The 24,131-nt window shown below is 43.5% G+C and overlaps 1 protein-coding gene across 1 annotated transcript in view; it reads right to left on the reverse strand.

Annotated features, from left to right (window-relative positions):
• Window positions 1–4,480: 4,480 nt before the first annotated feature.
• eif2ak3 (eukaryotic translation initiation factor 2-alpha kinase 3) overlaps window positions 4,481–24,131 on the reverse strand; it is a 98,249-nt gene continuing 78,598 nt past the window's right edge. The window contains exons 13-17 of the mRNA XM_073042150.1: window positions 22,950–23,658; window positions 16,965–17,132; window positions 16,763–16,864; window positions 12,757–12,819; window positions 4,481–7,060 (exon numbers count right to left, since the gene is read on the reverse strand). Of these exons, the coding sequence (XP_072898251.1) occupies window positions 6,884–7,060; window positions 12,757–12,819; window positions 16,763–16,864; window positions 16,965–17,132; window positions 22,950–23,658 (1,219 nt within the window). The 3' untranslated portion in view covers window positions 4,481–6,883. The remainder of the gene's footprint in view (window positions 7,061–12,756; window positions 12,820–16,762; window positions 16,865–16,964; window positions 17,133–22,949; window positions 23,659–24,131) is intronic.

Genomic DNA, 24,131 nt, shown 5'->3' on the forward strand with positions numbered 1-24,131 from the left:
GTGGAGGGAATCTATGGGTATATTTAAAGCAGAAGTTGATAGATACCTGATAGATTGGGGCATCAAGGGATATGGTGAGAGGGCAAGTGTATGGGGTTGAAGAGGATCCAGGATCAACCATGATGAAATGGCAGAGCAGGGTCAATAGGCTGAATGGCCTAATTCTCCTCCCATGCCTAATGGGCTTATGGTCTTAATTTATTTATGTGTAATTCATCTATAGATTTTATTCTTTCATAGGCTATTGTGTGTTATATCCATGTTATGTGTACTACTGTGTTTTACATCGTGATCCAGAGAAACATTGTCTTGTTTGATGGTACACCTGTACATAGTTAATGACAATAAACTTGACGCCACATTCTTGCTTGACAGTCGTCTTTATGAACTCTTGTAAACTTACTATTTAAGTTCTTGTTTATATGTCACCATATAATGCCAAATTTCTATTAACCAGGGAATTTGATGAAAGTGTTCACATTCCCCGTTGGATCAAGGTATCAAATCCATGTCACAAGGAGTGCCACACCCCCACCCAGTGGCCAATGCATGCAACTACAATTGCTCTGAATCACGGAATAATTGCTATTACAAATAAACGGAAAAGTACAACCAAAAGATTCAAACACAAGACCTGTTCTATAGACTGAGTAGTATGCAGATGGAAAGTCATTAAATAAAAAAAATAAAAAAAATTAACAATCCACCTGGCTACTCTTGTACTAACGCCGGCCTGCATTTATTTAAAATACTTTTGCAATATAATTTCAATAAACATCAGTGGAATCTGTGCACTCTACCCAGTAGCAGGGTAACACAATTTAGTATCTTTGTGTTATAAGTTATCATTTTCATATTAGTCTGTATTTATCTGGAATAGATAAAATTTATTAAAAAAAACACAAAATAATAAACAAGAGATTCTGCAGATGCTGGAGCAACGCACACAAAATGCTGCAGGGACTCAGCAAGTCAGGCAGTATCTATGGAAATGAATAAGCAGTCAATATTTCAGGCTGAAAAATAAATAAACAAGTAGACTGAATTCACAGTAGTCAATGGGAGTTACAATTCAGGTAATCAGAAAACGGACCTGCTGCCACCCAATTTTCTAATTCTTAGATTTAAAACCCATCTAAGCAGAGTGGAGCAGCATTATCTGACTTTGGAAGTGATTCAGTTTCTTGCTACAGCTCATTGTGAGCCAAGTTTCCCCTCAGAAGCCTAAGGGATTAAACAGTAGGTATTTCAAAAGTAAAGAGTGTCAGATAGTCAAGGAAAAGTACAGGCCAAAACAGGCCCTTCAGCCCACCTAGTCCATTGAATCTGCCTGGTCCCATCGACCTGCACCCAGACCACAGCCCTCCATACCCCTAACCCTCCTTGCACTTCTCCAAACTCCTCAAACGTTGAAATCGAGCTTGCATGTACAATTTGCACTGGCAGCTTGTTCCACATTCTCACCACCCTCTGAGTGAAGTTAGTCCTCATCTTCCCCTTAAACACTTCACCTTTCATCCTTAACCCATGACCTCTAGCTGTAGTCCCAACCAATCTCAGTGGGAGAAGTCTGCTTGCATATACCCTTCATAATTTTGTACGCCTCTATCAAATTTCCCCTCATTCTCCTACGTTCCAATATCAAAGCTCTTCCACTGGTTGGGGAATTCAGAACAATAGAACACAGACATAAAAAGCCACCAAGGAGCGGAGGGAAAGAAACACTTGGGAATAATACAAACTCATACAATGTTTCAAAACAATTGTAGATGCTGACAAATCAGAAAACCGGAATAGAAGATTTTTATTCATTAAGGGTAAGAAAGGATTTTTTAAAAAATAAAAGATTAGCTTTATTTGTCACATTTACATTGAAACATACAGTGAAATGCTTTGTTTGAATCAATAACCGACAGTCTGAAGATGTGCCGATGGCAGCCTGTAAGTGTTGCCATGCTTCCAGCAGCAGCAGAGCACGCCAACAACTTATTATCCCTAACATCTTTGGAATGTAGGAGGAAACCCACACGGTGACAGGGAGCACGTACAAACTTCTTACAGACAGTGGTGCAACTGAAGTTGGGATGGTGGCAGATTGCAGGAGAGATGACTAAATTAATCAGCGACCTCACTGCGCTGAGGGAAGAACACGTCGCCATTATTTCAAAGCGATCTCACCATTAAGACATTTTGCAGTCACCTTACATTTGGAGATTCCCACGAGTCTTTTCCCTCCCTCCCTGGTACTCACACACATCCCAGAACTCAGCCTGTTGACACCAAAAAAGTTAAAGTTCCAACACTCTCCTCAAAGTCAAAGGAAACCAGGCAGGTGCAAAATTGCAATGTTCGGAACAGGTTTGGATGGAAACTTGGATTAAGAAAGGCAGAGGGACGTGCCTATGTGGGTGAATGGGATTAGCAGAGATATGCATCAGGCCCTGCAAAGACTGGGCAGCCAAAAGGGGCACAGTTCCGTGACTATGAAAACGCTGCAGTGTTTGGAGATTGGCAACCAAAGCAGCTGTTTGCATGGAAGCCAGCCTTCATCCTGGACACACCCCACACACAACTGAAAACCCACCAAACAGGCGGGGAGCGTGGATGAAGCTTAATGGTAACAGGTTTAAATGACCAGGATTTCAAGATCAATTAAAACTTTTCCCAAAGAACCCAATTTGTTGGGACTCCCTAATCTGAAAGATGTTCCATCTTAAACCGATCGGAGCAGCAATGAGAAGCTGGAAGGTGCAGGCCCTCGTCTTGACCAGCTTAATTTTTGACACCAGTGAACACCCCCCCCCCACCCCCATTTGATTAATTTGCCCTGCAAGCCAGAATCATTCGATTGCAGAGTCGTCCCTCCTTGCCTTAAGGACAATGACCAGCATGTCTGGCACAAAAGACAACAATAAGATTTTTTAAAATAACTCATTTACAGAGCACATTTCATAGAAACAATGCAGTTCAAAGTGCTTTACAATGAAATAAAGTTCAAACATAAAAATAAAAAGACTGATGTTAAGAGCAAGGTTAAATAGGTTTTGAACTGGGATTTTAAAATATCGATGGAGTCTGCATCCCTCAGTTTTAGGAGTGATCAGAATTAGAATCAGGTTTAATGCCACTGGCATATGATGTGAAATTTGCTAACTTTGCGGCAGCAGTACAATACAACACATGATAATATATAAAAACTGAATTATCTGTGTATATTAAATAGCACAACTAAATAAGTAGAGCAAAAACAGAAAAAAGTAGTGAGATAGTATTCATGGTTTCAATGTCCCTTCAGAAATCGATGGCAGAGGGAAAGAAGGTGTTCCTGAATCATTGAGTGTGTCCCTTCAGGCTCTTGAACCCCTTTTCCTGAGGGTAACAGTGAGAAAAGAGTATGCCCTGGGTGGTGGGGATCCTTAATGATGGACACTGCCTTTCTGAGGCACCACTCCTTGAAGATGAGACTGAAATGAGGTGGAATTTCTTCAACCAGAGGGTGGTGAGTCTCTGGAATTTGTTGCCACTGGTGGCCGTGGAAGCCAAACAATTATGTGTATTTAAGGCAGAGAGTGATAAATTCTCATTTGGTAAGGTTTTGAGGAGAAGGTGAGAGATTAGGATTGGCAATAAAAAAACAATCAGTCATGATTGAAAATCAGAGCAGACTTGATGCATCAAATGGTCTAATTCTACTTTTGCACATCTTAGGGCCACTTTTAAGATCTTATCATAAATTACAAGAGGAATTAAAGAAAGTACTGAATCTACTTTAAACTAAAAAAAAACTTATGACAGCTTCTATATTTAGTATAGAAGTCACTAGCTTTATATCCTGCTCCATGGAAAATTCATTTAGACCTCAACCACGTTGGCAAAGTTATTTCCCATGGTAGGGGTTTCTAGGACAAGAGGGCACGACTTCAGGATTTAAGGACGTCCTTTCAGAACTGAGATGCGGAGAAATTACTTTAGTTCGTAGGTGGTAAACCTGTGGATTTTGTTGCCATTAGCAGCTGCGGAGGCCAAGTCATTGGGTGTACTTAAGGCAGAGATAGACAGGTTCTTGATTCGCCAGGGCATCAAAGGGTATGGGGTGAAGGCAGGGGAGTGGGGATGACTGGAAGAATTGGATCAGCCCATGATTGAATGGCGGAGCAGACTCGATGGGCCAAATGGCCTACTTCTACTCCTATAGCTTATGGCCTTCTTCCACGGTTCAGTACCTAGATGACCACACTGAGCCTTGAGTGGTCCTATTCTTCCCCCTACTTACCCTTTTTGTTCTTAACACACTTAGACTCAGAGTCATCAAGAAAAGAAGCCCAAATTAGGAATGTGACAATTACAGATTGTGCATAAAACTTGCGATCCTCCAGAATCCAGATGTGTTCTAAATTCATGCCTGTGGCAAACAGTCAATACCATTAAATTCACTGACCAGTTTTCTTCCTGACAGATTCAGTAAATACAAAATCCCAGACACAGTTCAAGAGTTTATTGAATCTTCGACTTGTAGGAAGTCACAATGTTGCAATGCACCAATTATTGCAAGGAATTCATTCGTAGTGCCAGCAACCCAAATGGATTGATAAACTATTACAGTTTTTACACTGTACAAGCCAAAAATCTAAAACCCTCTGTAGTCGCACTTATCCAGGAATTTTCCATCATAATACAATCATAATATAAAAATTACTGCAACAATTATGGATTAATTCTGTACATAATTACATTAGTTAATTTCTTTTTGACCCAAGACATTAACCACATCTACATAGCAGAAACAATGAACGCACAGACAGAAAGAGGCAAGACTTCAGCGCAGTTATCCAGTAATTAACTCCATCCTTCAGGTAACCTATTCTAAAATCGAGGACCATGCACTCAGTACCAACAGCAGATATTGACCACAATTGCCTTTTCCAAAATAAAAGTAAAATCTCTACAAAGCATGTTTATTTTACACCTAGCTTAGAACATACAGGTCACTGGCCATGTTGACAAAAATTAAGGAAGCACAGGGAGAAAGAGGAGACATATAACGCTCCTGTTCATTTGTCGGTCTGTCACCAGAGGACTAATGAATACAGGAATGTCCCCCACAGAAAGCTCCCACCAAAAGGTGCATGATGCCAACCCAGGCATGCAACTCAGAAGGGGAGCTGGTCCTCTACACTCACGAGGAAGACAACATAAATACATTTCACAAGTAAAAGTGCATTTTTAAGGGGTTAAGCATCTTGGATGTAATGGAAAATTGTTTTGTATCATTAAGATAGTGAGCTAGATGTACTCTCAAACGTGATGGACCCAAGAATACTGCAGTTTGTGCAAAGCGTACAGCACCTGGCATGCGGATTTGCGGAGGGAAGCCAATACAGCAGTCTCCTTATTCAATGCTGCAGTTTATCCACATTATCCCAGCACAGTACGAATGGTCAGCAACAAGTTAAAATCCTTCACCACTCCTGCCTCTCTAGTGAAAGCTAAACCTCGAAAACTTCATGGCCCACATGATCTTAAAAGCAATGTAAAGGTGGGGACTTTGCAAAGGCAAATCGACCAACCAACGGTCAGGAGCTGCAGCAGCAAAATACAAGTAAATATTAAGTTTAATCTCAGCCCTGAAATGAATCAGTGTTTATGCAAGACAGCCATACACGCACGGTTGCGGTCGGGATCAGAAATCACAGGGGAAAACATGAAGGTACAATACACAGACTGCATAAAATTAAAATGCAATGCTGTAAGTCGAGAGCAGAGACACTGAACAGGTACAGGTCCGATCACCGAGCAAACACAGTGAGCAGCACATATGGCAGATACATTACAGCACGTGCTCTCTGCATGGGTTAGCTGCCTGTCCTATCGAATATTTGCTTTTGCCCATGGGCCTGATCCTGGACTCTGTGGTTTAACACAAGTCCTGGCCACCACTCTTCAAGGTCTCATTCACTTAATCTTTTTAGATTAAGCCATTGTCGGGCAATTTTACCCATTTTGTCATTGCTCCAAAAATCCAAGGGATTTGTTCAGGAATATCTAAAGAACAGACAATTGAGTCACCTTAACAAAATGTTTCTATGTAAAGACATTTTATTCCACATCATTAAGAATTTTAAGAGTTTTCTCTCATTGTGTAGCTTGCACAGCAAAACAAATACTATTTTAAAATACTTCAGATTGTCTTTAACCGGTTAAAATGAAGTACGGCTAACATTCAGCCTCATCTACACCTTTAGTTGCTTCTTCCTATCATTGCGGGCATTCTAACTCTACGCATTAGGAACAAACAGCAAGCAGATAGACGAGGCAAGCTGCACTTCAAATCATGAATGGCAGCTTTGCTTTCTCTCTCTCCATGGATGCTGCCTTACCTGCTAAGTAATTCTAGTCTTTTCTGTTTTACGTCACAGGTGGCAGGGTGGCTCGAGCTTCCTGGAGACAGGGTTTTGTGCTCAGAGACGAGAGCAAGACAAAGGAGTGGGAAATGCGAACACCGGGTCCTGCTTACTCAGCCACAGAGCTCTCCGAGTGGGAGAAAACTTCAGTTTGCACTTTCCTCCAGAGTGCATGCACCTGCTTTGATATACTCCTGCATGTGGAGAAAGAGCCAGTGAAGCTTGTGCAGGAGCAGAGCATTGAATGCAAACCCAGTCCCTGTTTCATACAGCATTATCCATACGCTTCAGATCCATTTCTAACATACACTTGAGTTTCAGTGTGCAAGCATAATAGCCCACCTCTAGGCCTTAAAGCCTTTGCAAGTGACGGGGGCGTTTTCCTCACACGCGTTCGCAGGTTTGGACTGCCGACAGCCGGGTGAAGTGGAAGGGTATCACGGATCAAGAGCCTGCAAGTCAGCCGGGCTGACGTCCCGCTGCTAGGAGACCGATCCTCTCACAGCCTTGGCACCACTGGAACTCAGTGTCCGCGACCTCTGCCTCAGTAGCTGCTTTTCTGGAAGGTCAAAGCCCTCGAAGAGAGGGCTGCCAATGATGTCTGCCGCCTCCGGGCGCTCTCCGGGTTCAGGAGAGAGCATTTTCTGCACCATTTCATGCTGTGCCAGAGATTTGCAAAAAAATTCAGAGTTAATTTCCACAAGACCCAGAAATTCTATCATGTTTTATACTCGATTTACAAAAGCATTAACCAGGAGTCACAGCAGTAGGTCTGATGGTGGGCTTCAGAACGTTGCATACGTGATTTACTACAGACATGAGAATTCCTACACGTCTAGTGAGTAAAATTCAAATTTGAGGGTGACTGGAAACAGAGCAGCACAGTATGGGTCTTCTGGCCCACGGCGTTGTACCGACTTTTTAACATAGTCCACATTCAATCTAACTCTTCCCTCCTACACAGTCCTCCACCTTTCTTTCATCCATCTGCCTTGCTAAGAGAGTCTCTAACCTGTCCCTAATGTATCTGCCTCTGCCAGCGTGTTGGATGCATCTACTGCACTGTGTAAAAAAAATCTACCTCTGAAGTTCCCCTCCAATCATCTTAAGTATGCCCTCTCATATTAGCCATTTCCGCCCTGGGAAAAAGCCTCTGCTGTCCACTTGATCTATCTTGTATCCCTCCTACCATCTTATATCCCTCTATAAAGTCACCTCTCATCCTCCTCCATTCCAAAGAGGGGTAAAAAAAAAAACTAGCTCACTCAACCTTTCCTCATAAAACATGCTCTTTAATCCACACAGCACTCTGATAATAAGGTCACTAAAAGTTCAAAGGGTGCTACTCTCCAGGGGAAGATATAACGGGGAAAAATAGGGCTTGCAATGGAAACCATCTCCTCATTCAGTACTGAAAGACAGACAGAAGGAAGATGAGTTAGAGCGCACCAGAGGAAGAGGGGATGGTGAGGTTTATGACTTTTACTGTATTTTCCAATGATGCGCTTCCGAGGCAGCACATAGAACAGAAACAGGAGTGGAAACAATGACGTATCCTTGGGAGAATCCAACGGGAGATCCCTCCGGAATCCTTGCTTAATGGCATTGGCCCATGGCATAGAAAAAGGTTGGGAACCCCTGAATGGACTAGATAGAGTGGTTGTGGAGAGGGCATTTCCTATAGTGGGGATGTCTGGGACCAGAGGTCATAGGCTGTGAGTAGAGGAACATCCATTTAGAACAGGGAGGAGGAGGAGGAATTTCTTCAGACAGGGGGTGGTGAATCTGTGGAATTCATTGCCACAGACAGCTGCAGATGCCAACGCATCGGGTATTATTTAAAGACGATGAGATAGCTTCTTGATTAGTAAGGGTGTCAAAGGTTATGAGGAGAAAGGGGCTGAGAAGGATAATAAATCACTCATGATGGAATGGAAGAGCACATTTGATGGGCTGAACAGCCTAACTCTGCTCGACAGTACTATGCAAAAGTCTTGGGCAAATGCCAAATTCTGTAATGCAAAGATGCTTTCAAAAATAATGAAATGAGAAATTTCTAAATATCAAAAACTAACTATAAAGAGCAGTAAACAGTAAAAAGACTAAAATCAATATTTGGTGTGACTACCCTTTGCCTTTAAAACTAAATCACTTCTCTACTGTGCAGTCTTATTAGAAAATCAGCTGGCAGGGTATTTCAAGCATACTGTCATAGTTGTCCTGCAGACTTTGGCCGTCTTGCTGGCTTCTGTTTCTTCAGCTAATTCCAAACAGCCTTGATGATGTGAAGATCAGGGCACTATGGAGACCATTCCATTCTGAAACCATATAAAAATTCTAGGGTGCCTAAGGCTTTTGCATGGTACTGTAGGTCTTATGGACTTAAAGGTGTGTGAGCAAGAAAAGCCATTGCAAGTGATTCCCCATCACAAAATGTACCAGTTAAGGGCAACCCTCCCAGTTAATGACAAAGCAGTCAAGGAAAATGGCATAATCATGATTAAGAACAGTGAGCGGTTGGGGTGATGGCTTACCACAGCCAGATACTATTTTTGGCCTTTGTGATGACATTTCAGTATTGTAGATGACAGGACACAAACATGAAGCCGAGGATACGGACAGGAAGTTGGGAAACTTTGAGGATGCTGTGTCAAATCCTCTCCCAGAGGAAAGTGTAACTTTTAAAACAGCATTAAGCAGCTTGAAAGCAGGTATTTTTGAACCGTTGGAAATATCACTAATTGATCTGGAAGTCTCATTGGTGGGGTGAATGGTTTCCTCCTGCACTGTATAATTCTATAACAACACTTCAAACTCAAGTACTATTTAGAACCATGAATAATCATCCGCTGTAGATTGCTGCTTTTCATCTGACAGCATATTAAACCAGCTATTTTTAGCCATGTACCTTGGCCCGGACACAGGTCGATGGTAGCTGTGCAATGAATAAAAGTACAAACATAATTGTAGAACAACACAGAAATCCTACAGCACAATACAGGCCCTTCAGCCCACAAAGCTGTGCTGAACATGTCCTTGCCTTAGAACTACCTAGGCTTTACCCATAGCCCTCTATTTTTCTAAGCTCCATGTATCCATCCAGGAGTCTCTTAAAAGACCCTATCGTTTCTGCCTCCACCGTCGCCGCCAGCAGCCCATTCCACGCATTCACCACTCTCTGCGTAAAAAACTTACCCCTGACATCTCCTCTGTACCTACATCCAAGCACCTTAAAACTGTGCCCTCTCGTGCTAGCCATTTCAGACCAGGAGAAAAGCCTGACTATCCACATGATCAATGCCTCTCATTATCTTATACACCTTTATCAGGTCACCTCTCATCCTCTGTCGCTCCAAGGAGAAAAGGCCAAGTTCACTCAACCTATTCTCATAAGGCGTGCTCCCCAATCCAGGCAACATGGTCAAAGGAATCATGCAAAGCATTAAAAGCAGTGAGGGGATGTGTTTTATTCCAGACCCTGGCAGCTTTGCCATTCAGTGAGATCATGGCTTTAACACAATACATACCTCTGGTCAAGACAAGTCCATAAATGTCAGAAAATCTATTACACTGGACTGCTGCCACAAAGCAATGAATTTCACAACACATGTCAAATTATCTGTTAAGGGCGTTGTTAAAATATCTCATCAGCAACGGTGTAGGCATTTCAAAAGCCATTATATTATGTATGAGCACAAAATCTAATGCTGTGAAGAATATTTTATTAGGCTTAGTTTAGTGTTTGTTCCTATTCATGACATGATGGATTTGAAGTTTTCACTAAGATGACAGGGAGAATGAAGACCTAGAAAATATAGGGAGGTAAATGTTTATGAGCTTTGGACAACTTTTCTTTTACATAAAGGTTAGTACGTACAGTATGCGGAATGAGCTGACAGAGAAAATGGTTGAAGCGGGTACAGTAACATTTTTAAAATTGAAGTTGCTCAGGTATGCAGATTGGAAAGGTTTAGAAGGTTAGGGGCCAAACAGTGACAAATGGGACCAGCATAGATGTGGCATCATGGACCACTTGGGCTGAAGGGCCTGTTATCGAGCTGTATTAACCCATGATTCTACCTCAGTGATAATGAACCTTATCATGACTCTGATTTCATGAATACTGCTGCTACCTACAAGAGTTCCTCCTGCTGCCTTATAGTCACTACCTCTTTATCATTTCCTCTCAGTCAACCTATGTCCAAATACTTCTGCACCTAGTGTCACTTTATGTACACAAAATCAGTTTGTGTATATAAGCTAATCTTATAAGCAACTCAATAGTTAAAGTTACTTGCATAATAATATCCTCCTGCATCTCACTAACGCATCTGGCGGCAACCTTGCCATTTCTTTAGCGGTTGTCTGGTTTTTTTTCTAAGGTTGAGTTGCTAGCTCAACCCAGCACAGATGGAAAGTACGCAAGGAGCTGGTCGGATTCGAACCTGGGACCACTCGCCTTGGATGCCACTACAGTACCATCAGCCGGCTTAAATAAGTTACTTACACACTGCATTTTATAGAACTGCTTTGATATTTATATTTGCATTCTTATGCTAATCTTGTGGGTTTTTTTGTGCTGTATTGGATCCAGAGTAACAATCATTTTGGTCTCCTTTACACTCGTGTACTGAAGGATGACAATAAACAATGCTGAATCTTCAATAAACCCATCCATGCTAGGCATCAGTATGCTCTTCTAAGCATCAAGTGCCAACGTTGAGCCAGTGGGAACTTCTTATTTGCAGTTAAGCACCTCCTATCGTGCTTGTCTCTTGTCAGCTTGCTTAATTGCTCATTATGATCCCACTGATCAATATTAAAGGATTAATTGACCAGCTCACTAACATTCTTTAAAACATTTAGGAGGTTAAACAATAACTTGGTCTCATGAATCATCCAACTGTTTGGCTTTTCACTTCCACGCACTGTAAAAATCTGTGGAATGTTTACTTTTAGTAGGTTGGACCCGAGAAGTTGGTTCAGCTCGAAAAATGCCATTTATCTTCCAAAATATTCATCCCATTTACCCGTGAATCAGAATCAAGTTTATTATCACTGACATATATCATTGAATTTGTTGTTTTGTGGCAGCAGTACAGAGTAGTACACAAAATATACTATAATTGCAATAAATAGATAAAAAGTTATGTTAAGCAGTTTATTTTTTAAAACAGTCCTCCATCTTAAAGTTTGAGTTTTCATCTTTTGTTCAATAAAACTGTCAAACATAACAGCACATTACTAATGAAAAAATATAGATTTTAAAGTTGTATTGATTTTACTGTTATTGTGCTGAAGTTGGTAGGGAAAAGGTAAATATATTATAAACTCTTAAACTCAGAGTTGAAGTCCATAAAAGAGGATGGTGGCAGAGGATGGAAGTGCCAGGTAACTTGTACCTCAGTGGAACGTGCACACCAGATTTTTAGAGACAGGTTTGTGCTTTCCTATCCACTTCTTTCCTGCTTTGCTGTTTAATTCTCAATGCACTCTGCACTCAGCCTGCAAAAATAGATCAATCTTTGAAATCTCACAAATAAGTTTGATATTTTTTTTACAAGATCAATTTCAAACAGAAGCGTTTGGAGCAGGGCAGTAGGTGGGTTTGATCTCGATCTTCCTTCTGGTGTCATCTTTGATCTTACTGTGAGTGCGCCAGTGAACTTGCTCCCATGCCTCCTGCTGCCTGGAACCCAATCCTCTGCAGTGCTCTAACTAAACAGCAGCACCTCCACGCTCCTCACTTCCTTAACTAGCTGTTAGATGAAACCAAGTCAATATATATGAACAAACAAACTTGGGACACTCTCCCATATTGAAAGGTTCACTGTAAGTGCAAGTTGCCTGCTGCTGCTGAAAGGATAATCACCTCATTACGTTACACTAGAAACAAGTCAAGTTTCCAGGAGTTATAAGAAGAGAACATAGCCTTTCCTCCAAGTTATCATGGACCAAAGGACCCAGATATAGATTCCTTCCAATTTATTTATTTACTGAGATACAGTACAGAATACTGTATCCCTTCTGCCCCTTTGAGCCCCGTTGTAGAGCAATCCCCCAGTTTAATCCTAGCCTAATCATGGCACAATGGCCAATTAATTTACCAACTGGTATGACTTTAGACTGCAGGAGGAAACCAGAGCACCCAGAAGAAACAAACAGTCACAGGAAGAATGTACAAACTCCTTCCAGGCGGCGGCAGGAATTGAAACTGTCGCCTGTAATGCAAGGCTTTGTGCTAGCCACGACACCAGCCTGCCACCAAAGCCTCTCCTACTGTTTGAGCTGATCAGACACCTGGTACAATTCAACACTAAACACGTCAGGCAGCGCAACTTCCTCAATGACTTACCTCCTGAAGATATTCCTCTAGAAATAAAGGAGGAAACTTCAAATCCCGGACTTCTGTTAACGTCTGTAAAGAGAAACAAGATCATTGTCTGGACGAGTACAGCTTCTGCAACACCCAAGAAGCTTGATACCATGCAGGATAAATCAGCCTGCTTGATAGCACCCCACCCACAACCATTCATTAAGTCCACCAACGCACAAAGCAACAGTTTGTTCATCTACATGATGTGCTGTTGCAAATCACCAGGAGTCTATAACCTTCCAAAATCATGTGTTATATCAATTAGGACAAGAACATTTTTCAAACTGCACTTAAAGTATTGTGAGCAGCTTTGGGCCCCTTATTTAAGAAAGGATATCCTGGCACTGGAGAGGGTCAAGAGGATGTTCACATGAATGATCCCAGGAATGAAAGGGTTAATGTATAAGCAGCGTTTGATGGCACTGGGCCTGTACTTGCAGTTTAGAAGAATGAGGACTCACGGAAAAGAATCGAATATCGGAAGCTCTAGACAGAGTGGACATGGAGAGGATGCTTCTGATAGTGGGGGGGAGTCCAACACCAGAGGGTAGAGCTTCAGAACAGAGGGATGTCCATTTAGAACAGAGATGAGGAGGGTGGTGAATCTGTGCAATTAATTGCTACAGACAGCCGTGGAGGCCAAATCACTGGGTATGTATAAGGCGGGCGTCGATAGACTCTTGACTAGAAAGGGTATCAAAGGGGTTATGGGGAGAAGGCAGAAGAATGGGGGTTGAGAGGGATAATAAAGCAGCCATGATCGAACGGCAGAGCACACTTGGCCCAATTCTACACCCATGTTTAAGGCAGCAAAAGCGTGCAAACTCCACCATCTGGAAGCTGCCCTCCAAACCACATGCCCCGAGTTGGATAAAAACACAAAATGCTGGCAGAACTCAGCAGGCCAGACAGCGTCTATGGGAGGAGGTAGTGATGATGTTTCGGGCCGAAACCCTTCATCAGGATCTCCTGAGGGATCATCAGGATCAGAAAGTCCTGATGAAGGGTTTCGGCCCGAAACGTCGTCACTACCTCCTCCCATAGATGCTGTCTGGCCTACTGAGTTCTGCCAGGATTTTGTGTTTTCATTTATTTCCAGCAACTGCAGATTCACTCGTGTTACCCCGAGTTGGAAATGTATCACCATTCCTGGTGAATTTCCTGGAACTCTCTAACACCACACCTCAAGTGGTTCATGAGGGGTTAGCGATGGGCAATTAAACACTGGCACAGCCAGCATACACTGAATAGAAAAACAAGTGCCGAAATTCAGGGATGACTCCGTGGACAAGTGGCTTTTGTCAACTACACCGCAAAATAGGAAGGAACGGGAATAGATCCTAGACATGAACAGTTATCTTGTGACAGCCAAGTCAGTGACTTTAGAGTTAAGGAAAGAAAATGCAAAAGATAGGAAGCCAAACCCATGGAAACCGAACCTCTGATCTACTCTGTGAATGGCCCTCGTCTCTTCATTCACCTATTCCTTCCCACACCTTTCAGAATATTTTTAGCTTTCAGTTAATATTCTCCAACTCCTCTCAAGAAGATCGTGCCACTTACAACATGGTATATGATATTGTGTGGCGGAGTGGAGATACAAGGCACTCCTTCCCTCCACTAGCTTGCAGGTCACCCTTGGGCGAGGTGCAGCACCTCCTTAGCCCCCCTCGATCAGGGTCACATGAAGCCATGGGAACAGGTGGTGGATGGTCATACGAGCAGCTGGTGCATATCACAAGTCCTGGTTATGCGACCACTGACGTCAGGCAGACAATCTCTGAAAAGTATTGATAATGGCTGAGGTCATCTTGTAAAGATGCTGTCGGGAAGTTGGTAATGGCAAAACACTTCTGTCGAAAAGATTGCCAAGAACAATCATGGTCACGGATAGATTAAAGACAGATGGAAGACCATGATCACCCACGTCATACAACGCATCACATAATGACGGCACTGATTGGGAGAATCTATATAAAGGTCAGATTCAGAGGTAAAAGAGCGCAACATAGCTCCTCAAGCCATTTTGTCAATAAAATTGTACCTGATCTGAGGCATCACCATATATCCCACCCTTTCTTAATACACTTGGGTTACAATATCTAAGTGACTAAATATCAATCGCCTTTTAAATATGTTACATAGATACAAGTCTGTCTTTTTCTCCGAGTAGGGGAGTCCAAAACGAGGGGGTTTACGGTTAAGGTGAGAGGAGAAGGATTTAATGAGGGCCTGAAGGGGCCAGAGGATGATGAGTATAATGGAACGGGTTGCCTGAGGTAGTGGTAGATGCGTACAGTTATCATTTAGATCAGTGGTCGATCTTTGATACTTTCCCAGTAGATCCCGGAAAAAAATGAAAAATGCGCACTAGGCAGAAAAGACCGTAAGTAAAACCCCACAATCCAGAAACAAGCTCTCCCCACAAACAGCTCTCTGCAACGGGAGCACCACTACATCTCCATTATCCTAATCGGCATCAACCTATCTTTATAATGCTCACATTACAACACTTCTCCCCCTTTAAATTCCAACATTCCCCAAATGTAAAAGAACTAGGAAACAAAAAACAGTGGTGTCATTAGCTTGCGCATCCATGAAACTTATACTAGTGTCTCAGTAACAGTTTACCAATACAAAACACCTGAAAAATGTGGCAGGTTCAACATTCAGTCCAACAAGGGAAATTGTCCATTCAAATATTCAGTCTGTCAGGAGGTTTGTGAGGGTGCTGCAACAGATGAAAATGATTAAATTTAAGTACAGGAGCTGTCTTACTGACAGACACCTCACAGACTGTCTGACCTGCTGTCTGTAGTTATGAGCCAAATCTCAGGGAACTAGCAGAACGTTTTCAGCCGCAGTCATCACACTGAGTGCAACAGTCAATTTTTATTCATTTATTTTTCGTGTTGAAATAAAATTAAATAATGAAACATAGAATCAAAGGTGTTGTAATGTGAGCGTTATAAAAACAAGTAATACTAATTAAGATAATGGTAACATAGCAACACTCCCGCTACGGAAAGTCGCCTGCAAAGAGAGACTGCATCCGGGGCTGTGGGGCTCCACTTCCAGTCCCTTCTGCCCAGTGTACATGCGTGTGTCTAAACAATTTAGTAAGTCAATCTTGTCTTTCACCAAGGCTGAGGTAGGGGATCTTGGGCTTAAAAAAGTCGGCGACCACTAATTTAGATGTCTGGAGATTTACATGAATAGTAAAGTTTGGAGGAATTTAGACCAAACACAGGCAAATAGGACCTGCTTATACAAGTACGTTGGATGGCGTGAATGAAATGTCCGAAGGGCTTGTTACCATGCACTACAACTTTGTCTTGAGGAGACCTTCACTCGTCCATTTCTTAATTTCCACACGAAAAACGCTTTGTCGCAATATTTAAGACTCTGGTTAGCTACTAAGCCCAACAGAACTGTTTCTACTGACAGGAAAATGGGCAAAGGCGGGTTACTGGCATCTTAAAACCAGTTGCTTTGGGCAAATGGGGCTCATTAGTCATGGTTGGGAGCTCATCTAGAAGGAAATTTCGGATGTCAAACCTCCGCTGCCTTGTGGCTATACCCACTCGTGGGGAAGGCTTCAGGAGTAAACCCTGGGGGAAACAACCGGAGCTATAGACCCTACAGCAGTTCAACACTGACTGGCAATTCCTGTGATGATGCTGGTGCCAAAATGTATCAGTCTCTGCCATTCCTCTGGATTTGTCAGCAGTATGGAGAGGGGAGCCTGCTGCACGGATAACAGCGTGCTCCCACATCGTTCTGCCCCAGCTTCTGCATCACGTAGACAGTTAGGATGTAATATCCATGGTCAACCACAACCAACACAAGGCCTCATGAAAGGTGACTCCAGAACTAGGCAATAATAATCTGCTTTCATTTTTATTTTTTTTTAAACCTTATTGTGCAACATATAATGTTGTTCCCCAACTGTCCAATCCACCAGTCCGACACAGAGCTATCTTACCTGGATTCTCTCCATCTGTGTACTGAAAGGATACAGCAACTCAAACAGGATGAGGCCCAAGGAAAAGATGTCAACTTTATGAGAGTACGTGTTTCCAGATATCTACGAATTGCAAAAGGAATATCGTATCACATCCATTCATCCTTGGGCAACAGTAGCATTTACCAAGTTCACTGAAAAACACTTGAACAGCTTCACTCACCTGCTCTGGACTCATATAGAGTTTCGTGCCCACCTGCCCAGTGTGCCTGGCATACACTGGCATTGGTGTAAGTATAGACCCCTCCTCTTCCTCTTGGTCCATTGCCGTCACCAGCCCAAAGTCACCCACTTTCACCACATCATCCAATGTAAAGAAAATATTTGAAGGCTTCAAAAGGAAATAAAAAAAGCCCATTTCAAACAAAAGAATACAGGAACAAGGATGTTATCGGAAGAAATGCATTTTGAGCTAACCCAATTAGAAAGTTGCTTTGATTTCCATAATGTGCACACCACGCCAGTGCTTTCCATCGACGTCACCTCAATAACATACAGTGGCCACTTTGATAGGTACACCTGAACATCAGTTCATTGATACAAAATCTACCCAGCCAATCACATGGCAGCAACTCAATGCATAAGAGCATGCAGACATTGTCAAGAGGTTCAGTTGTTGTTCAGACCAAACATCAGAATGGGGGATAAATGTGATCCAAGTGACTTTGACCGTGGAATGATTGGTGGTACCAGACAGGGTGGTGTGAGTAACTCAGAAACTGAGCTTCTGGGACTTTCGTGCACAACAGTCTCTCGGGTTTACAGAACGGTGCATAAAACAGCAAAAACATCCAGTGAGCAGCAACTCTGAGCAAAAGCTCCTTGTTAATGGGAGGGGTCAGAGGAGAATGGCTGGTTCAAGCTAACAGGAAGACAACAATAACTCCAACAACCACGCATTACAACAGTGGCGGCTAGACGAGCAATTCTGAACACACAGCACAATGAACCTTGAAGTGGATGGGCTACAGCAGAAGACCAGACTGAGTTCCACACTTAATAAAGTGGCCACTGAGTGCAAATCGCCCTGCTTTAAGGGACAGAAGTGAGTACTGACTGCCAATTCCAACGGTCTGATAATGAACTGATCTATCGTAGGCTGCAACTCTTCAGATATTTCAACAGCACCAGCACTTCCTACATCCAAGTCCCATTTGGTTAGACTGGTCAGAACAGCTCTCTATGTCTACAAGAGCAAGGCTGAACAATAACACTTGCTCCTTGCCCCTTGAAAGCTCAAGCCCTCTCACTAGTCCTGACTATTGCAGAACATTTCCACATAGTGCTACAAAGGGCAAGAAATTACTGTGAAATTACACTGTTGAGATTGCAGTAAATATTCTAAACATGTTACTAAAGCTCTCCAGACAAAAGTATTATAATGAAAACAAGACAAATATCTTTATATGTTGCACTTTGATGACACCCACAAATGTCCTTTTAAAAAAAAGTGGTGAATCTGTGGAACTCATTGCAATAGATAGCTGTGGAGATCAAGTCATTGGGTGTATTTCAAATGGAGGTTGATTAGTACAGGCGTAAAGGGTTACGGGCAGGAAAACCGGGCTGAGAGGAACAATAAACCAAACACAATGCAATGGCGATGCAGACTTGATGCGCCAAATGGCCTAATTCTACTCCTATACCAATGGTCTACAAAAGTCTGCCTTTAAAGGGTAGTGTATCCAACGGATGTGGAGTCCTTTGGTTGTGGCACAATGTAATACAAATTCATGAATAAAAAGTGCTTACACCACTGTCAGAAGCAGATAGGTTAAACATAGAAAACCTACAGCACAAAACAAGCCCTTCAGCCCGCAAAGCTGTGCTGAACCCGTCCTTACCTTAGAAATTACCTCGGGTTACCCATAGCCCTCTATTTTTCTAAGCTCCATGTACCTGTCCCAGAGTCTCTTAAAAGACGCAATCATATCTGCCTCCACCACCATCGCTGACACCTCATTCCACACACTCACCACTCTCTGCATAAAAAACCTATCCTGATATCTCCTCTGTACCTACTTCCAAGCACCTTAAAACTGTGCCCTCTTGTCCTGGCCATTTCAGCCCTGGGAAAAAGCCTCTGATATCCACATGATCAATGCCTCTCATCATCTTATACGCCTCTATCAGGTCTCCTCTCATCCTCTGTCACTCCAAGGAAAAAAGACCGAGTTCACTCAACCTATTCTCATAAGGCATGCTCCCCAATCCAGGCAACGTCCTTGTAGATCTCCCCTGCACCACTTCTATGGCTTCCTCATCCTTCCTGTAGTGAGGCGACCTGAACTGAGCGCAGTATTCCAAGTGGGGTCTGACCAGGGTCCTATACAGCTGCAACATTACCTCTCGGCTTCTAAATTCAATCCCAGAATTGATGAAGGCCAATGCACCATATACTTTGTTAACCACAAAGTCAACCTGCGTAGCAGCTTTGAGTGTCCTATGAACTCGGACCCCAAAATCCCTCTGATCCTCCACACTGCCAAGAGTCTTACCATTAATACTATATTCTCCCATCATATTTGACCTAGCAAAATGAACCACTTCACACTCATTTGGGTTGAACTCCATCTGCCACCTCTCAGCCCAGTTTTGCATCCTATCAATGTCCCGCTGTAACCTCTGACAGCCCTCCACACTAACCACAACATCCCCAAGCTTTGTGTCATCAGTAAATTTACTAACCCATCCCTCCACTTCTGGTTGAAGGAATAAAATTCAAGGAAAATGGTTGAGTAAAAAAAAAAATAAACGATAACCAGATTTAGGTCTATAGTCACCACAACCACTTCAAAGAGTTTGTTTGGAACAGACTTGATTACACAAAGACATAAGGAATAACCACCCACTGTACCTCCAATACCCAGCTCATTACAACCTCTTCAAATTTAAACCCTGAAGCTCTTAAGCTCTACTTAGTCACTCAAATGTTGTTACAGCTCTAAATCCCCAGGAACCAGGTAGACATTGCCCAAATCCAACCCACACTGCAGTTTAAACCATTATCTGAGGCAGAGGCCGAGCTGAGGTACGTAATAAATCCGATTAGGTATTCTGGCAAAACTCCACATAGATCTGATTTACATTTGGTTGTGGGATGGGAGCATCACTGGCTTGGTCAGCATTTGTAACCACTCCGACTTCTACGTGAGCAAAGCGGCTTGTGAGGCCGATTCCGTTAAGAAGCAACCACTCTGCTACAGATAGAGTCACCAAAAATCACAGACAGAGCAAGGACTGCAGATTTCCAACCATGAAGGGCATTAGTAAACCAGAAAGATGTGTGGTCTCATTGTCACCATTACTGTTAAAATTGTAAGACACACTTAATTACATCCTTATTTCACAGGTGATGTGCTGGATATTAACTATACCATCACATTGCTTGTTCAGAAGGATTCGTGCCTAGATGCCATGATGGAGTTTGGGAAATTTTACAACTTCGCATTTTTTTAAAGAACGTAACCCATATGGCACAGCCAGTGTGCATCAGCCAGCTTCAGTTTGCCTGGAGGGCTGAGGAGTGTTTGATGGTTCTGGGTCTGTACTCACTGGAATTCAGAAGACCGAGGGGAGATCTCACTGAAACCTATCAAATGTTGCAAGACCTCGATAGAGTGGATTTGGAGAGGATGTTTCCTATGGTGGGGGTGTCCAGGACCAGAGTTCACAGCCTCAGAATAGAGAGACATCCATTTAGAATGGAGAATAGGAAGGATTTCTTTAGCCAAAGAGTGCTGAATCGATGGAATTCATTACCACAGGCAGCTGTGAAGGCCAAGACATTGAACATATTTAAAGCAGAGGTTGACAGATTCTTGCAACGCACACAAAATGTTGGAGGAACTCAGCAGGCCAGGCAGCATCTATGGAAAGGAGTACAGTCGACGTTTCGGGCCGAAACCCTTCCGCAAGACTGGAAGACAAAAGCTGAGGAGTAGATTTGAAAGGCGGGGGGAGGGGAGAGAGAAAAGCCAGGTGAAAGGTGAAACCTGGAGGGGGAGAGAAGAAGCAAATAGCTAGGAAGTTGACTGGTGAGAGACTGAAGGTCATGGAAGAAAGAAAAGGGGGGGGGGGAGCAGAGCATCACAGGAGGCAATGGGCGGGCAAGGAGGTAACATCAGAGAGTGACAAGGGGATGGGAAACGGTGAAGGGGGGGTGGTGGCATTTCTGGAAGGTTGAAAACTCGATGTTAATGCCATCAGGTTGGAGGCTACGCAAATGGAATACAAGGTGCTGCTCCTCCAACCTAAGTGTGACCTTATCCCGACAGTGGAAGAGGCCACGGATGGACGTATCGGAATGGGAATGGGAAATGGAATAAAAATGGGTGGCCACTGGAAGATCCTGCTTGTTATGGCGGACAGAGCGTAGATGCTCGGCAAAGCAGTCTCCCAATCTACATCGGGTCTCACCGATATACAATAGGCCACACCGGGAGCATCAAACACAGTAGATGACCCCAAAAGACTCACAGGTGAAGTGTTGCCTCACCTGAAAGGACTGTTTGGGGCCCTGAATGGTAGTGAGGGAGGTGATGTAGGGGCAGGTGAAGCACTTATCCTTGCAAGAGGAACAAGTGCCAGGACAGAGATCAGTGGGAAGGGACAAATGGACAAGGGAGTCGCATAGGGAGCGATCCCTACGGAAAGCAGAAAGTGCAGGGAGAAAGATGTGTTTGGTAGTGGGATCCAGTTGGAGGTGGCAGAAGTTCTGGAGAATTATGTGCTGGACACGGAGGCTGGTGGGGTGGTAGGTGAGGACAAGAGAAATCCTATCACTGGTAGCATGGCGGGAGGATGGGCGAAGAACATACATGTGTGAAATGGAATAGTTGCATTTGATGATGGAGAAAGGGAAGCCCTTTTTTTGAAAGAGGAATGAAAAGCTTCATCCTGAGAGCAGGAGACGGAGGAATTGAGAGAAGGAAGTGGCGTTTCTACAAGTAGCAGGGTGGGACAAGGTAAAGTCAAGGTAGCTGTGAGAGTCCATTAGTTTATAATAGACATGGGTGGATAAGCTGTCTCTGGAGACAGAGACAGTGAGATTGAGAAAGGGAAGGGAGGTGTCGGAAATGGACCAGGTGAATTTGAGGGCCAGGTGGAGGTTGGGGTCAGAGCATGAAGGTTCACAGGGAGAAAGCAGAAGATTGGGGCTGAGGGGGAAATGGATCAGCCATGATGAAATGGCAGAGCAGACTCCATGGGCCAAATGGTCTAATTCTGCTCCTATATTCTTATGGTCTTTTTGGGAACCACTGCATGTGCAATTGTGGTGTATTTTTCAAGGCAAAAATATAAACCAGCTGCCCAAGTGGACATGGACTCTTAACCACCTCAAGATAGGGCAGAGACCAAGCAGCAAAACTTCACAGAAAAAAATGGGTAAAAATATTGGGTTCCTGCTAGATTTGTGAACTAAATGGGGCAAGAGATAATACTTTGTAAACATCAGCATTATGTAGCTAAAAGAGCAGTTAACTGCATCCCACACTGGAGAGGCAAAACTTGCCATATTTCATTTCGATGTACAAGTAACAGAAGCTAAACCATTAAATTCTCTCATCTCTGCTTAAGCTTCAATTACCTTCTAGTCACTGGGATCAACCTCTAAGAGGACCACGGCCTTGTCATAGGGTTTGGCGTGCCTCAATGACCCAGACAGCTATTTTGGCTGGAATCAGGGCTTTATGCTTTGACTCCTGGTAGAGTCAGCCATGCCAAACAGGTCAAAGTGTACAGGCCGGACAGTGGGCCAACAGTCCTCCAGATTAGGGGGTTCGGCCCAGGGCAAATAACCCTAAAACAATATTGTTATGGAAACAGCAATGAAGAATCCTTCTACATCTGAGTGCGATGGTATTCCTGTGACTCTACCCAGGACTTGCATGACTGACAAGTGATAAAAAACAAGAAGCTACTGACATAATGAAGGAAGCCGTGAACACCACCAGAGATGGAAGAACTTCATTACTGCCCCAAACATCAGTGGTGTAACACAGAGGTCAAAAATCCACAATATGAATGTACATATCCTAATTTATCATACATTCCGTCAAATTCTGCACCTGAAACCATTACTTCACAGTTAAGCGAAGTCGCTTCAAGGTGACAGGTCACTTGTCCTGCACACGTTTTGTTATACCTTAAGATCCCTGTGCATTAGTCCTTTGCTGTGCAAAAAGCAGACAGCATCAGCCATCTGTAAAAATATCCTGAGGCACTCGGTTCGGTCCCGGTCCTCCATGCGACATCGACCGTTCATCCAGTCCTTTAGCGTCTCTTTCCGACAGAGCTGCATCTGAATGTACAAGTAAACCTTGGGAGAGCTCTGTTGTTTCACCTTCTCTTCCAGTCCTTGGGACACACCCAGATTGAGGGAGGTGGGTCTTGGTGGAGAGCACGATACCTCACAGTCAGGGTGCAGATTCTCAGATCCACTGTTCATCTCCACCCGAGAGGTGGTGGTTTGCTTCCCACTGCTGTTTCTACTCCGACACGATGGCTCACAGCCTGACTCAGAGACCCTGAAACAGCTGGAATCTTCAAACACTACGTCGAAGGATGTGGTCTTGTCCTCGCCCTCGGCTTCGCCGCAAGCCGTAGGGAATAATTCAAAGGAATGTGCCGTGTTGGAAATTTCCTTGGTTTCACACTCGGACAGGAGGCCACTCTGGTCACGCTGGTTCTCTGAAGCCTGGGTGGCGTCCGCGGAGAAGTCTAGACTCACGCAAAACTCAGATGAAGAAGGCCCGCTCGCACCGATCACAGGGCAGGAACTGAAATGCACCACAGCTGGAGGCTTCAGTTGGTTCATGGAGGGCACATCTGGAGAACTCCCTGGCCACTCAGAGCTGGGAAAGACAGAACAGAGATAGAATGAAACTCAACAGAAACCACGCCACTACTTTATGCAAAGTTGCCTCCCATACATACACACAAACACAGGAAATATTTGGGGTTAATGAGAATATAGGCGGAAAACAAATGTATGTGAAAATATAAAACCAACATCCCAGTCCATGGCCTCCTCTACTGCCACCATGAAGCCACTCTCAGGTTAGAGGGGCAAAACCTCATTCTGTATGGATAGCCTCCAAACTGACACATTATGCACATCAACTTCCAGTAGTTTCTCACTCCTGCCCCTTCTCTCTTTACCTATTCCCCATTCTGGCTTCCCCCCCCCCCCTTACTCCACCTCTTCTCACCTGCCCATCACCTCCCTCTGCTTCCCCTTCTCCTTTGCTTTCTCTGACAGTCCATTTTCTTCTCCTATCAGATTCTTCCTTCAACCTTTTACCAGCCATCACCAACCAGCTTCTCA

Source organism: Hemitrygon akajei, chromosome 4, assembly GCF_048418815.1.
Source record: "Hemitrygon akajei chromosome 4, sHemAka1.3, whole genome shotgun sequence".
Classification (NCBI taxonomy): domain Eukaryota; kingdom Metazoa; phylum Chordata; class Chondrichthyes; order Myliobatiformes; family Dasyatidae; genus Hemitrygon; species Hemitrygon akajei.